This window comes from Arachis hypogaea, chromosome 2, assembly GCF_003086295.3.
Source record: "Arachis hypogaea cultivar Tifrunner chromosome 2, arahy.Tifrunner.gnm2.J5K5, whole genome shotgun sequence".
Lineage (NCBI taxonomy): Eukaryota > Viridiplantae > Streptophyta > Magnoliopsida > Fabales > Fabaceae > Arachis > Arachis hypogaea.
Window position 1 is genome coordinate 102558885 of NC_092037.1, and position 15152 is coordinate 102574036.

Sequence of the window (15152 nt, forward strand, 5' to 3'; positions counted from 1 at the left end):
GTTACACCAATTGGTGTGAATCCTAGATTTTCTAAGCTTCTATGGTGTTTTACTGTTTTTTTCTAACCCTAAACCAACAAAATGATCAAAAAAATGACAACATTAAACTGAAAAGGGAAGGACATACAGGCTGTCTTGAAAATCTAAAAAGAAAGGGTGGAGGGTTAGGTAGAGCAAATAAAATGGAAAATTGGGTACATTAAGATTAATTAATTTTGAGTTATAGCTTTTTCACACACACACAAAACGCGGGACATTAATTAATTATTAGTTTTTATCTTCTGGTTTTAAAATAACTGTTACTTTTTTTCCGTTCATTAAAAAATTAATGTATCTAGTGAATTTTATTTTGAAACGGAAAAAGTAGTATTTTTAACCATAGAAAAATTTTATTATGAAATTTGTTATGGACCCGAATTCCGATCTCATTGGCCCAATGATAATTCGACCACCAAGCGTGAATTATTCATCTCAAGCCCAAAATTCCAGCACCTCTAAATCGACACATCACTACCTCTATCTTTGATATTTATTTTGATTTAATCGTTGAAATGTTTTACAGGTCACTTTTTACCTTTTATCTAATTGGACCAAAAACTACAAAAATCTCCAATTCAAAAAATAGTAAATTCTAATATTTTAGGTAACTCACAAACAAAATTTGCATTTTTTTTTAATAAATGTCCTTTTCGATTTTTAATCATTTGTCCGATAAATTTTGTATCCTCTAACAAATATAAATATCTAAATTGGTCTCTATTTATTTTGATATATGTACGTTTCAGTTTCTGCAATTAATTTCGAACAGGTCACTTGCTGATGTGTCAGTAATTGGTCCCTACAATAATAAAAAAGATGATCAAACAAGTGACTGACATATCAGTAAGTGATCTGCTCGAAACTAGTTACAAAGACTGAAACGTACAGATATCAAAGTAAATAAAAATCAATTTGAATATTTATATTTATTAGAGAGTACAAAATCTATCGAATAAATAATTAGAGACCAAAAAGACTATTTACTCACATTTTTTATATAACAAAAATATCTAGATACATCTCATCACCTACTTCTTTGTTTCATTATGTCCTTTAAAATAAATAATAAATATAAAGTTCAACCATACCATTTATCAATAACATTTTGAAGACATATGGCAATAGGCAACATATTATTATTCATTTATTTAATTTGGTCTTATTTCCTATTGCTTTCTATCTTAACAAACCATATTCCATTCTCATTATCATAAGAGAAAAAAACTTCGATTCTAATTTTAATTTTAATTTTTCCATTATCAAAAGAAAAAAAAAAAGAATGTTTAGGCTAAAGTTTGAATTGGTCTAAATTTGTGACCATGGTGAAGCTGTGTTGCAAACAAGTTTGTTTGTAAAGAAAGTCTTACAAAATATTATAAGGGTAGGTTGGAACCCCCACACGCCTTTTATTTCTAGACAAAACTACAAAACGTTACTCATCAGGTAACTATTTTCCTTTAATTAGAGCTTTTCTTATAATAGAGAAACAATTTTTTTTTTCGGTTTTGAGGATCTGGATACTCTATTGGATCAAAAGTCAACAAATGAACTAATCGAGTTTTCGAGAAAAATAAAAAAATTAAGGACGTAAGGTATCATTATTTTTTGGTCAATGACATCAAGAGGTATTTTATTTTGCCCGCGATGTAACTTGTTGTTTTGGGTTGTTAAATTTATATGTTGATAGATAATTAAATATATATATTTATATGATTATATGAATTATTGTACTAATGAGTACTTTAAAATTGTGTTTAGATTCTGACTTTCAAGATTAAAATAATAAACAAATATTATGAAGATGTGTTGAGTCCTGCAAGTGTATGAATGTCGTAGGAATCATATTATAAAAAAATATTATATATATATATATATTAATTAAAATCATTAGATAAATTTTCAATTAATAACCAAATTAAATGTCTTTGAAAATAAGACATTTTTCTAATTCTTCTCTAAAATAATTTTTTAAAGATTGATGTTATAAAACGTTAATTAATAATATATATATAATAACTTATATGTTTAAGTAGATATTTTATTTATTTATTTATTTTTATTGAGGAAGACTCGAATCTGTAACCTCTTAGGTGAGAATGGAAGATTATACCATTTGAGTTATAATTCTTTTACGGTCTGGTCCACGTATAACATGGGCTGACCCGACCCACGAAACACCCGACCTGAATGGTCAGGTGCGAGACGATCAAATACCGACCCAGACACGCGTCCTTTCCATTACAGCTGTGAAAAGAAGCTTCGAGGAAGGTGGGCTCTGCCTTTGGGGGGCCCACCTCTGACATGGTATATATGAGGAGGGTCCTACCCTCCCCCAAGGTACGTCACATACCATTCACCCTTTTTCGTCTGCACACTTCATTGACTAGAGCGTCGGAGTGTCTTTACTGGTGACCCCCTCATTCCACAACAAGAGCTCGGAACATCAGCTAGTCCATTTCTTTCCAAGCGACCCGGAACTAGGCGATACCCCATCTCCTCAAAGTATCAACCCGAATCGTCCAGTATCCGACCAACCGAACAATCTCATTGGCATATATAATTAGATATTGACCAAATATGTTTATGAAATTTTATTTATTCATTTTTCTAAAAGAAAGTCTAGGGGCCAGCACTTTTATTAAAATCTGATCAGCATTTAACCAGCAAAAGAAAAGTGAGTAATTCCACATCATTAGATGAAATCTCACACCATTAAAAACATAAATGATAACTAATTGATGGATACAAATCACAAAACTTGCTAGCCCCTAGCACTCCTCTAGTTAACGTTGAATTGAACATGTTATGTGCTATCAGTTAATATTTTACATCATCAATCATTGTCGAAAATTGTGAGTAGAGTAACTGAAAAACATATATGATTAATTCATAATTTTTAAAGAACCAATTTCATTGAAAAACCTTTAGAGATGCCATCAACTAGCCATCATTAGTATTTTGGGTGATATTAGATAGCCAAAAATTAATTACAATATAGAAATATCACATAAAAATTCATATTCTTCTAATAAGCAAGTGATTTACACCTTCTTATCACCTACTATTTTGCTGCATGTTTGGAGTCATTAATGTTTTTTCCAAAATCAATTTCAGTTTCTTACAAATCAAATCTCTAACATCTCTCAATCACATTATTATCCATTAAAATGCAATAATTATCTGAAAAAAATGTGAAATTTAAATTAAAAAATTTTAACAACTTCTACTATACAACTTATATTTTACATATAGGCTATTACAAAATAAAAAATAAAATATAAAATATAAACAAAAATTAAAAAATAATTTTTTAAAAATAATTATTAACTCGTCATATTAAAATCTATAAATAAGCATACATATGAATATTAAATAAAAATATTAAAATAATTAAAATTATGGTCTATTAGTTTAGTGTACATATGAGATAATTTGAAAAATACAACAAGACGTATAGTTTAAAATTTGATAATATTAATTATAAAAATTTATTAATTATAAACATTATAGGTATGAAATTATGAATATTATGAATACAAATTATGGATGTTATTAACATGAAATTATGGATGTTATGTGTGAATTTATAGATGTTATGAGTAAATTTATCAATTGAATAAATTAATTTAAGAATTTTATATTTTTTTAAAAATTCAATTATGATAAAATTTTAAAATATCTGTGTTAACTTTATATTTACTTATGCAATAACTAAAAAATGATATGTATGGATGCAATATCTAATAAATATAAATTTAATTTTTAGATGTTAATTGTATGTAATTATGGATGTTATGTATATGTACGTATGAATGTTATGTGTATGAACTTAGTCAGTACAATATAATTATAAATGCACATAAAAGCACAAAAAAAAATTAAATCAGTTTATTACCATACCTCATCAAAGCTAGTGTGGTTTTTTATATTCTCGAAAATTGGTTGACTGACAACAACTTCGTCGGCTTAGTCTGTCTATTGTTCAAATTTTTCATCAGCACCTTCTACCATAGGTACTATATTAAGGTCGAATTCAAATGACATACTATTTGCAATGATAAACGTAATTTCTTGTAAAATTCCTTGACTTATACACTATTGTGCCTGCAATGGTATTAGAGTCATGATTTTTGAATGATCATAATTAAATTAATAAAAGGTATATATTACAAAGAATCAAGTGCAAATAAATGCTTGAACAGAAACAAAGAATTAATAATTTTTTCGTATCTTCACTGGTTGATATTAAATGCTTTAAGGGAAACAAAAAATCAAGTATAATTAATTCAATTAATATATATTATCACGTCTATTATTATTATTATTATTATTATTATTATTATTATTATTTAATGTATTGTTAAATATAAAAATTAAATTATAAACGAGAATATTAAGTATTGATTACAAGAATGCTAATAATAAGGGGTATGATAATAAGTGAAGTTGATAAGAATATAATAAGTGAAATGATAAGAGAGTGGGATAAAAAATAAAACTGTTATTAAGTGATATAAATGAAATAAATTATAGAAAATTTTGGCTAATTATGACTGAAAATTTGTTGTTATCAAACTTTTTTCTAGTATTTTTAATGGTGTGAAATTATTCACTTTTTTTTGTTAGTTAAGTGTTGACCAGATTTTAATAAAAATATTAACTCCCTAAAATATTTTTTTTAAAGAATGTCTTATCTTTTAAGAATTAATTTGACTATTAATCCATTAAAATTACATGTTTTAGGAATATTCGAAATCTTTTCCATTTTATTAGCTAAACAAATGAGAAAAAAGTGTATGTGAGGATATTGGTCAAAGTGGTGGAGCCACTGTACTATTACATCGGTGACACCATAGGAAAAAAAGTGTCACATTTCTTGCAGTGGTTGCATGTGCCATTCAGTCTCAAATAAAAGTCATAATTGCTGTTATGGATTGCACCATTTTCATATTGAACCAAGTAAAAAAGCTCTAGAAATTAGGGTAAAGTTTTTATTGTTTCTATGTATTTTTGTTTCCACCATTAATTGTTAGTAAAATAGAGATCATTTATCCCATCTTTGATATTTAACTTTGAGGTTTTTTTTTGGTGACTTAACTTTGTACTTTATGCATTTTAAAAATTACAATGGAATAAAACATACATATACATTTGTTATTTAAAGTTGGGTTTGCGGCTCTATATAACTTCAGGAATCGTGTAAACATGTGGCAAAGTATTTTAATAATTTCTTATGTTTTTAGTTCATATTATTATATCGTGTTTTCAACATTCCTAAATTGTCTCCCAACATTTTACTTATATAGTATTAATAAAGGTCGAGGATGCCAAGCAAAAGCATGCAAGCATGATTACTTTTATTTATTTTATGGCAGATTATATGGTTCTAAGTTCTAACTAATAATTTTCATTTAACGATGCCTTTTGTTACTTTTTCATCTTGTGACGGATTTGCGGGTGTCACAAAAAGAAAAAGTAGATACTTTACTCTATATTATTCTAATATATTACATAGTATGATTTGCTAATATCTATCACAAATTTTACACTTATTAAGAAAATAATCTTAATAATTTTTATAAGATAATGTTTATCTTTTAACTTAATGTTTGAAATCGAATTATATCCTGAGAATGAAGGTGAACATGTGACAAGATGCAATGGAAGTCCAAAAGGTCAAAAGGAAGTTAATTAAATGAAGGGGCAAGCAAGAATCAAGAATGTTGGAAATTCACCTACCTTTTTTCATTGCTAAGAGTCAATATTCAATAGTCATTCGTGAAAGAAATAGAAGTTTTTGTTTTTGATATTAGAGTGGTGATGATGTTTTTTTTTTAAATACGGACTGTTTGGGTGTTATTTTTAAAGGTGGAATCATTTTATTAGAAAAGTAAAAATCAGACTGTTTAATTTGTTAGAGGTATAGAAATTGAACTATTTAATTTGTGATAAGTATAAAAATTAGATCGTCTGATTTGTGTTAAAAAAATAAAAAAATTTTGAGATTCAAAAATCGGATCATCTGATTTGTGTACTTTCTATAGTATAAAAAAATAAAAAAAATTACAATATTAAAATATATCACTATTTTTATTTCCATATAAGCAAAAAGTCAAAGAAATAGGAGCCATTATTAATTTTTTATTATTATAAAACAAATATTAAATTAAAGTTGTCAGTATGAGGAGTACCATCACCATCCATTATGGTGGTACCAACAACATTGTACTGTGTAATGTGTCCATTGTCCATACATAACTTTCTTGGAGTCCTCACAACTCTCAAAACCTAATATTAACCTTTTTGTGTCCTTATTTAACGGTTAACTCTAGTTAGAAATTTAGAACAACTCAATGTATACTCCTATAGTTAATGTAATAAATAAAAAAAATAAAAGACCTTGTTTCACAAAATGTTAAAGAAGAAGGTTTAAACAATAAACAATTCGTTACACACTCTTTTTCTTCAAAATTTTCAAATATTATATTAAAAAATCTCTAATTGATCCTTAGTCATCTAAATAATTGATTTCCGCGATTCTGATAAAGTGGAAACTCAGATGCAGTTGATTTCACGTGAAGTCGACTGCATCTGAATTTTCACTTTCTGATAAATAACCACGTGCACTAACTATATATTTTATTTTAATCAGTAACAAAAATTACTCAAATTACTCAGAACAATTAAATAAATGATTAAAAATCGATTAAGAATTTTCAATATACTTCTGAGTAGGGATTTTTGTTCTTGTAAAAACTATGAAAACTTTTATTTTATGTCTAATCCCTATGATCACGGAGCTTCTCCATTTATGCACCTAAGTGAGAGAGAGAGAGAGAGAGTGAAACTCTTCCAAAGAAGCAGAAGAATAATGTTCCAAAGAAGGTGCATTGTGGTAACAATAACATATGTATTATTTGGATGCATTATTGTGGATCATGGAAGAGCAACAATGGTGAATCTCACACTCCAAGGACAACATCCAAACCCTGAAGCTCTTGTTACACAACTTCATAGGTACTACTTCTTACTACTTTCTCTCTGTTTCAATCTTCCAACATTACTTAAACTTAGATCTTGATAATCCAGGACATGCTCAATTTCTTCTTTTTTTTAGTTTATTTTTTAAATTTATTTTCCCTTTTTTATGAAATAATTATCTTTTTGGCTTGGAGTTTATTATTGCTAGTTACTAAGGGGAGAGATTCAAGTGTAATAATGCACTCACAATAAAATGTAGGTGTTGCTAATAATGTTCATTTATAACTCTCCTCATATATATTATTTCAAATAAATATTTTTTATGCACTAAATTAATAGCACTTTTCTATCATTAGAATAATTAGAAATACTAATGTAATTAAGATGAGTCATATAACTAAAGTATCTTATATTATGACACTTTATTTTTGTAGTAAGATTAATGCTTCAATAGCAAGAAGGGAGATGTTAGCATCATCATCATCATGCCTAACAGGGAACCCCATTGATGATTGCTGGAAATGTGACCCAAATTGGGCCCAAAACAGACAAAGGCTAGCCGATTGCGCAATTGGGTTCGGTCAAAACGCAAAGGGGGGAAAAGGTGGCGAGTTCTACATAGTAACCGATTCGTCAGACAATGATGCTGTAAACCCTAAACCCGGAACCCTAAGATATGCCGTGATTCAAAATGAGCCACTTTGGATAGTGTTTCCTAGTAACATGATGATTAAGCTTTCACAAGAACTCATCTTCAATAGCTTCAAGACCATTGATGGGCGTGGTGCTGATGTGCACATTGTTGGTGGAGGGTGCATTACTCTTCAATATATTAGCAATGTTATCATACATAACATTCACATTCACCATTGTCACCCCTCAGGTAATTAAGAAATTAATTTCAAATATTATGGTTAGGTTAGGTTAATTATTTTCGGAGATAGATCATGGACAGTAGATTTATGTCCTTTTTGTTTGTCCGAATAAACCATTGGCATTTGTCCTTTTCTTAAAAGAAAAAAAAATTAAGAAATTTGAAAAAAAAAATGAGGCATTACCTTTTTTCCATTTTCTCACAATTGTTTTTGTATTAAAAGTAATTGATAAAAAATGATAGAAAAAATGCAAATATCAATTTTCAAAATATATTGCCTTAAATAAGCATAATATTAAGTTTATGTCAAAATTTGTATTATTTTCTTTATTTTAATAAAAGAAAAAGCCTTAAAATATCTCCTAAAAAAAGGACAATATTAAGTTATTTTTTCTTCTTTAGATATGTGTTTATTCTCAACAATTCAACGTCTTTGATTCTTATTTCAAAGCAGTAACCAAACCTATTTTCCGCTTTTTGAATAAAGTCAGATATGGACAAAGATATAATTGATAAACTTTGTCTCTATATATTTTAAATAGACTTATTTAAGTAATTAAATAATATTAATCTCTCACTTTGGATACCCAAGCTCTAGATTAACACTCCTAGAAAGTAAAGTAGAATCTTGAAATTTAAAATCTAAATAATATAATACTGGTACCAATATTTTCTTCTCCCTCCCTTTTTCTTGAATTGTGCTGCTAGGAAAGTGAGGTTTATCATTGTGTTTGTTTGTTACCTTTTTTTTTCTTTTTTTTCAAAGGTGTCCTTTCACAAGTGGCATTAAGTTATTTGAATATTAATAAAATTAAAATATATTTGTCTATTTTGAAAATAATAAACACATTATATTATATATTTAGTCCGATAAACATTTTTTAAAAGTATATTATTTTTTTTAAAAAAATTAATTTTAATACACTGTCAATATAAATCGTTTTTTACATGCATCCAATTACATAATATTATATTAATAAAAATAATTATTTTTTATATGAATCGCGTGAATGGTCATCTAAAAGAACGACTGTGATTGCACGACTGTATTGTATTAAAATTAAATTCTTCCATAAAAGATACAAATCCTATCAAATGAAATACTATTAAACTCTTTTTCTTTACAGGTAATGCTATGGTGCGATCGAGTCCAGAGCACTATGGATACCGCACTGAATCGGACGGTGATGGCATATCCATATTTGGATCGCATGACATCTGGATCGATCACTGCACTCTATCTCGTTGCAAGGATGGGCTTATTGATGCAGTTATGGGCTCAACTGCCATCACTGTGTCCAACAACCACTTTTCTCATCACAATGACGTAATGCTCTTGGGCCATAGTGACCACTACTTACCTGACTCAGCCATGCAGGTAATCCAGTCCTGGCCCAATTACCCAATTTGAGCCCAAGCCCAACCTCACAAACATGCACCTTAAAATTTAATTATGCATCCTCACATAAATATTCAGTTAGTGATATTATTATTTTTTTTTTTTACAGTTTTTCCCGATAAGCAAACTAAAAACTAATCCGTTACGGATCAAATTTTCGTTTAAGAATTTGTTGTTAGCGAATGAATTGCTACATATGAGTAGTTATTAATCATTTGTAGTTAACTTTCATCTCATTTTTAACATACTCTCTGTAAAATTATTGAGAAGAAAATTTTTCTTTTCTTACAATCTAGCCACCAACCTTGTTGCAGGTTACCATTGCCTTTAACCATTTCGGCGAAAAACTCGTCCAGCGCATGCCACGTTGCAGGCTAGGATATGTTCACATAGTCAATAACGACTTCACTGCTTGGCAGATGTATGCAATCGGGGGCAGTGGATCCCCTACTATTAATAGTCAGGGGAATCGATACACTGCTCCGGACAACTCATTTGCCAAGCAAGTGACAAAGCGGTTGGATGTCGGGGAAGGCGAGTGGACAGGGTGGAATTGGAGGTCAGAAGGGGATGTGATGGTGAATGGAGCATTCTTTGTTCCATCAGGGGAAGGTGCTGAGGTTAAGTATGAGAAGGCTTATAGTGTGGAGCCTAAGTCTGCGGATCGCATTTCATTGCTTACTATGTCTGCTGGAGTTCTTGGTGTGGCTAGGTATTAACATTAATATTATAAACTAGTCTTATTAAGAAATTGATATGCAGTTCATATATGAAAATGTAATGAGGTTAATTAACATGGTTGGTGAATGAGCAGGGACAATAACCTTGGCATGTGGACTAGAGGACCCAACGATGGTGGCAGTTATATTTCAACAAACGGTCCAGAATTCACTGATGAAATGTCAAAGGCTGCAATGCTGTTTCCACCTTCACATACTTTCACATTTGTATCTGTTCTTGTTACAATGCTCTGCTTGTTATCTCACACAATTACTCCCCTAATAACATTAGTACTATAACAATTGTTTATTGAGTTTGCTTATCTTTCTTTGACTGTTAAATGAAAAGGAGCCTTAAAAGTTAGGACATCCCTTTAACCAGTACATTTTTAGAGCCTTTCTTTCTTCAACTTGACTTGAAATATGCAACTTTATCTAATAATCCCCAATTTTAGTTTCATAATAGAATCTCTTAATCATCATTTGGTTTAATTTCATAATATTCCTCCAACTATGCGTGAGGAGAAAATGCATTTATCCTCTTATATTTTAATTCAAGGATTTGAAAAGATAATATATTGTTAATAAATTAAGCAAAAGTGGGAGCAGATTAATGGTGGTCATCACTCTAAACAACAACAACATATCTATTTTTATTTTTGTAATTTTCTCATTGACACGTCATCAGGAATACATAGCAGTTAAACTCGTCTATTTTAACTACTGTCCAAAATTGATTATATTGCGTGCTTGAAAAGAGAGAAAGATCAACCCACCCTAAACTACATAATTGCATGACTCTTTTTTTTTTTTTCTTAAGACAATTATTGTGAATTGTATTTGTATATGCCCTCACAGTTGCGACCCATAATTAGAATATATGGAGATTATGATCCGTATCCATTGGAACTCATGTCTTAACTATTCTCATTCAAAGGAATGTAAAAGAAAGCTATCCATACTAGAATATGTACATTTTTTTTTCAGCCATCAACCTCGTGGCATAGGTGCCTCTTGTGTCATATGAGAATAAGCAACTTTCAGTTACAAATTTACAATCACCTTTTAGCTTTTGATACATAGTTGCTTCAATCATTTACTGCATAATGCCTTCAATCATCAAGTCCTATCTGAATGCAATAAAACAAAAACACTAGATTTTGTTATTAATATGGTAACAATAAAAGAACAAGAAAAGACCTTTTCCGTATTTCTCTTTGTAAAAGGAGAAAAATACATGAAAGTGTTTCACAAAACATCCTTAATCTGCAGACATTGCTTAGAACTTGTAAACAAAAAAAATTGCTAACAATTTCCAATAAGTTACATTAATGACTGCTCTCTTCAAAATGCTGATTATCCCAAAAGAGAGAAATATAAGATATTCGTGGTAAAAAATTAGGCTGGAAATTATATATATGTATATAAAAGAAAAAAACCAATAAATTATGACACGATTATGGAGAGTGGCGTACTCATCATTCTTCACCTATTAAATTCACACTTGCAGTTTCAGTGGTAATCTATGGAAGCTAATCTGTGACCATATCATCCACCCCATTTTGTGCGGCAGCATCTGCTATTCTCTTCCAATTTAGTTCCCTCTGCTCTTCAACATCTTTCGCGTTAGCCTCTTTCTCTGCATGTTGTCTCTGACATTGTTCGAACAACTCAGCGTCCATTTCCAAAAACATCTTGCGAACATTCATAGTAAGCCCGTGAACAGCCTGGTTCCAATGACTCGATATATTTTTCTCAAGTGCATGAAATAATATTGGTAATATTACGGCTCTGTTTTGGGCAATTAAGCTCACGATGTGCTCATTATTCCACAAAAAGAGAGCCCGCTCGGCAACCTGCATTGCAAATGTATCTAAGCAAAGACTTCGAAGGGAACAACATTCAATGTGATTTTGATCCACTGTTGGATTGAAGGTCACTTTTTACTACAAGATTTTGAAATTTTAAGTTCCTTTATTCTTTTAGCTAATGTAAGGGAGATATTTAAGGCCAAAAAGAAGAAAGAACCAATATTCAGCCAATGGTGTAAATTCAAAATTTACATAAGCCTTAGTAATATTCACATCAATTGGTTAGAACGAAATTTCTCAACATTTTTCAAGCGACAAAATTCTGCTTCTTGAAAATGCAATAAAAACATTCAACATAACTATCTCCATACAAATATATCCACCTGATACTGCAGCTTAATAATCTACATTTATAAGGGAACAAAGCAACAGTTAAGCTAAAAGGCTGAACAAATGGAAAATATTAAGGATATTGAATTGTAGTACCCCTCCCCCAGATAAATAAATAAACAACAACAAAGCCTTATTTCCACTAGGTAAATGAAATATTGTCAAGGAGCATATAAAAAAACTTAATTCAAATGTATTATAAGATAAAATGCAAAACTATTAAGGAAAAGAAGAAAGATCGACATGAATACATATGTGCATATTTGCCCTCTATTTTTAAATTTTTGTGTGTTAAAGGCTTCCAATTAAGTGAAATATTAGATCATGCATATTTTTTCACATATCAATGGATAACATGATACAGAAGTATTTTTTCTTATCAAACAGTGAATCACTACTAGATGCAAAAGGCATAAAAAGCAACTTCAACTACAAGTCCATAGCTTCATCAAAATCAGATTCAATCAAGATAAACTTTGGAGGCATGCAAAGAGAAGCAGAAAAAGAATATGACAATGGAATATTACTAATTAAGCAGTTGACACTTGACAGTGATACTTATACTACTCCATCTGAAACTTATATATGCCATAAACGAAAATGTATCTTTACATAGGAAGTAGAGGCTGAACATTTCAAATCTATAACCATATGAAACGGTACCTCTGCAAATTGTTTTACACTGTCAACTAATCATATATTATCTGGTTTGCTTGACTTTTAAGATAGCAAGGGTAAGAATCCAACAATTTCACTTATGTGGTAATACATGATTAGAAGAGCACGTCAATTTCTTTTTATCAGAATTCAATTCTACATAAACATACATATCACTATGAAAACTAGAAACTTAAATTTCCACAAACCTGAAAGTGAGAGCTATTGAGGCAGCGGGAAATCTGTCTAAAAAGGGGAACCATGCAGCGCTGGAACTCGGCAGGCTGCGTGGCCTCGAGCACTTCCTCGAGTTCTCCAAGGAAGAGAACCTCCTTCTGGCAATTGGTAACAGGCCAGTACTTGAGCAAGCCCCTAATAACGGTATCTGCAAGCTTGAAATCCTTCTCAACAAACTGAGTAATGCAGTAAGACAACTGCTGCTGGTACATGGCGAGCGACTTAGGCTTATGCAAAGGCAACAAAGCCCTCACAAGGAACAACTTATGCTCCTCCTTCATTGGCAACGCAAATCCATTAATAATACTACCAAGAATCTCCAAAAGCTCACCAATTCCACTATGCCTCTCAGTCTCATATATAAACCGATAGAATATATTATTAATCGCCTTCCTAATAAACGGTCTATGAACCATGAATTTTCCATATATACGGTGAAGTATAGTTTTCAGATACTCACGCTCCCTAGGGTCCTCTGTGTCAAACAAATCAAGCAATTTCAACACGAAAGAGTGATCAATGTACCGTTTCGCAACCTTCGTATCGGTGTCTGAAGAAACAACGTATCGCAGGAGAAGCTCGTAAACAAGTTGCAAGTGAGGCCAGGCGGGATCCATAGAAGGCTCCTCCTCCTCGGGGTCGGTGGCTTCTTGCCCGGTGTTCTCGTACGACGCCGGAGGGAGGCACCGGAAAATGTTAACCGAAATCATTCGAATCATTTCTTCTTGGCAATTCTCCGATAATTTTCCGCAGCCAGATTGGATGAACTCAACGAGCTCCATCAGCGTTTGCCGCTTGATCTCCTTCTCTCTAACGTTCTTCAGCGTGTCGGAGAAGTTGAGGACGAAGCAACAAACCTGAAGCTTACGGAGGAACAGATTCTGCCGTTCCCCCACCGGAACGTCGCGGAACGCCGGCAGGACCTCCATGACACCAGACGGTGGAGGCGGAGCAGACGGTATTCCAGCGGAATTTGGCGCCGGCGCAGGTAAAGCTCCACGGGAGGCGTGGTTGACGACGACATTGTTGCCGGTGCCGGCGATAGCATCGGCGGAGTCGGACTTGGAGGGCTTCTTGTTCCCTCCTCCCATGAATTTCTTCAACATTTTGCCGGAAATTTGAGCTGGAACCCTAACCCTAAGGATTGCGATCCACCACAGGTAGCAGTAGCTGCTCCGATTTGGATTTCGATGGATTCGGCAAAGAGATTCTCATAAGATGGTTCTGTAATCCATGAATGCGTCGTTATTCCTCGATTTTTGCATCGCGAATCCCAGGAGAACGGATCTGAAATAAAGCTAAGAAGATGATGACGAAGTAGAAGATGGAGATGGAGAATGATAGCGGTGGAAAGTGCTTGTGGAGATCAAGGGAGCTAGGGATCGGAGTAGGGAATCATCGGAGATGTGGTCGCCGGAGCTGTGATAGGTCTGAGGTGTTTCCCGGCGGCGGAAGCGCCGCAGTGATGTCTGCAGAGAAGAGTCAGAGAGAGAGAGAGAGAGAGGGAGAGAGAGAGAAGAGAGTGAAGTGAGGATAATTAAGATTAAGAGATTAGAGAAAGGTTGCGATATTCACGAAAAAGTAAGTAATTATGGATTTACATTAATACCAGTTGTAAAAATTTATTTTTTCAAAATATAAATTACTCATTTTTTAAAATTTGAGTACGAATGTATTTTAGAAAAACAAGGTAGTTCCTGAAGCGCTATGTTTTTTTTGTTAATTTTATTTAAAGATTTGTTGTAATCAATTAATTGCTTTTAAATGCTACTTATACTAACATTTCTTGTAATCAATACAAATTAATTTTTAGAAAATACTACACTATCTTTTCATATCTTAGTAACATTCATCATTAAAATACATAACACAAAATATATCACAATGGAGAATGTCACAAGATTAGAGATGAATTTGCTAAAGTGAATGAGATGAATGAAAGCCACAAGAGTGTCGAGTAATGGGTAGTGTTAGTTGAAGTTGGTCCGTGTAATACGTGGCTTGTAAGTGAAGAATAATGAATTAAGATTTGCCCACGTGGCACA

The 15152-nt window shown here is 31.6% G+C and overlaps 2 protein-coding genes across 5 annotated transcripts; one reads left to right on the forward strand and one right to left on the reverse strand.

Moving 5' to 3' along the window:
* The first annotated feature begins 6783 nt into the window (after positions 1–6783).
* On the forward strand, positions 6784–10381 carry LOC112759798 (probable pectate lyase 12). The gene is made up of 5 exons (XM_025808069.3): positions 6784–7056; positions 7455–7903; positions 9022–9272; positions 9608–10005; positions 10108–10381. The coding sequence occupies exons 1-5, from the start codon at positions 6815–6817 to the stop codon at positions 10310–10312; spliced, it is 1545 nt and encodes a 514-aa protein (XP_025663854.1). The 5' UTR covers positions 6784–6814; the 3' UTR covers positions 10313–10381.
* A 502-nt stretch (positions 10382–10883) lies between these two features.
* LOC112759814 (serine/threonine protein phosphatase 2A 57 kDa regulatory subunit B' beta isoform-like) lies at positions 10884–14984 on the reverse strand. 4 transcript variants are annotated; one of them, XR_003814787.2, is made up of 3 exons: positions 13080–14984; positions 11488–11868; positions 10884–11142 (listed from the first exon to the last, which is right to left on the reverse strand). XR_003814787.2 is itself a non-coding variant. In XM_025808071.3 (3 exons), exons 1-2 carry the CDS (start codon positions 14211–14213, stop codon positions 11545–11547), a joined length of 1458 nt encoding a protein of 485 aa, XP_025663856.1. In that variant the 5' UTR covers positions 14214–14984; the 3' UTR covers positions 10884–11142; positions 11502–11544. The 4 variants fall into 4 exon arrangements, 2 of the variants coding, with proteins under 2 accessions (XP_025663856.1, XP_025663855.1); XR_011867806.1 differs by having other exon boundaries at positions 10884–11165; XM_025808071.3 differs by having other exon boundaries at positions 11502–11868.
* Between the last annotated feature and the right edge of the window lie 168 nt (positions 14985–15152).

What these genes read in the sequence shown, in the direction of transcription:
- LOC112759798 (XM_025808069.3), top strand. Translation starts at nt 6,815, where the DNA reads ATGTCTAATCCCTATGATCACGGAGCTTCTCCATTTATGCACCTAAGT. An exon ending in TCACCATTGTCACCCCTCAG is followed by an intron (nt 7,904 to 9,021) that starts GTAATTAAGAAA and finishes TTTTCTTTACAG; the next exon opens with GTAATGCTATGGTGCGATCG. An exon ending in GGAGTTCTTGGTGTGGCTAG is followed by an intron (nt 10,006 to 10,107) that starts GTATTAACATTA and finishes GTGAATGAGCAG; the next exon opens with GGACAATAACCTTGGCATGT.
- LOC112759814 (XM_025808071.3), bottom strand. Translation starts at nt 14,213, where the DNA reads ATGTTGAAGAAATTCATGGGAGGAGGGAACAAGAAGCCCTCCAAGTCC. An exon ending in TCAATAGCTCTCACTTTCAG is followed by an intron (nt 11,869 to 13,079) that starts GTTTGTGGAAAT and finishes TTTGCAATGCAG; the next exon opens with GTTGCCGAGCGGGCTCTCTT.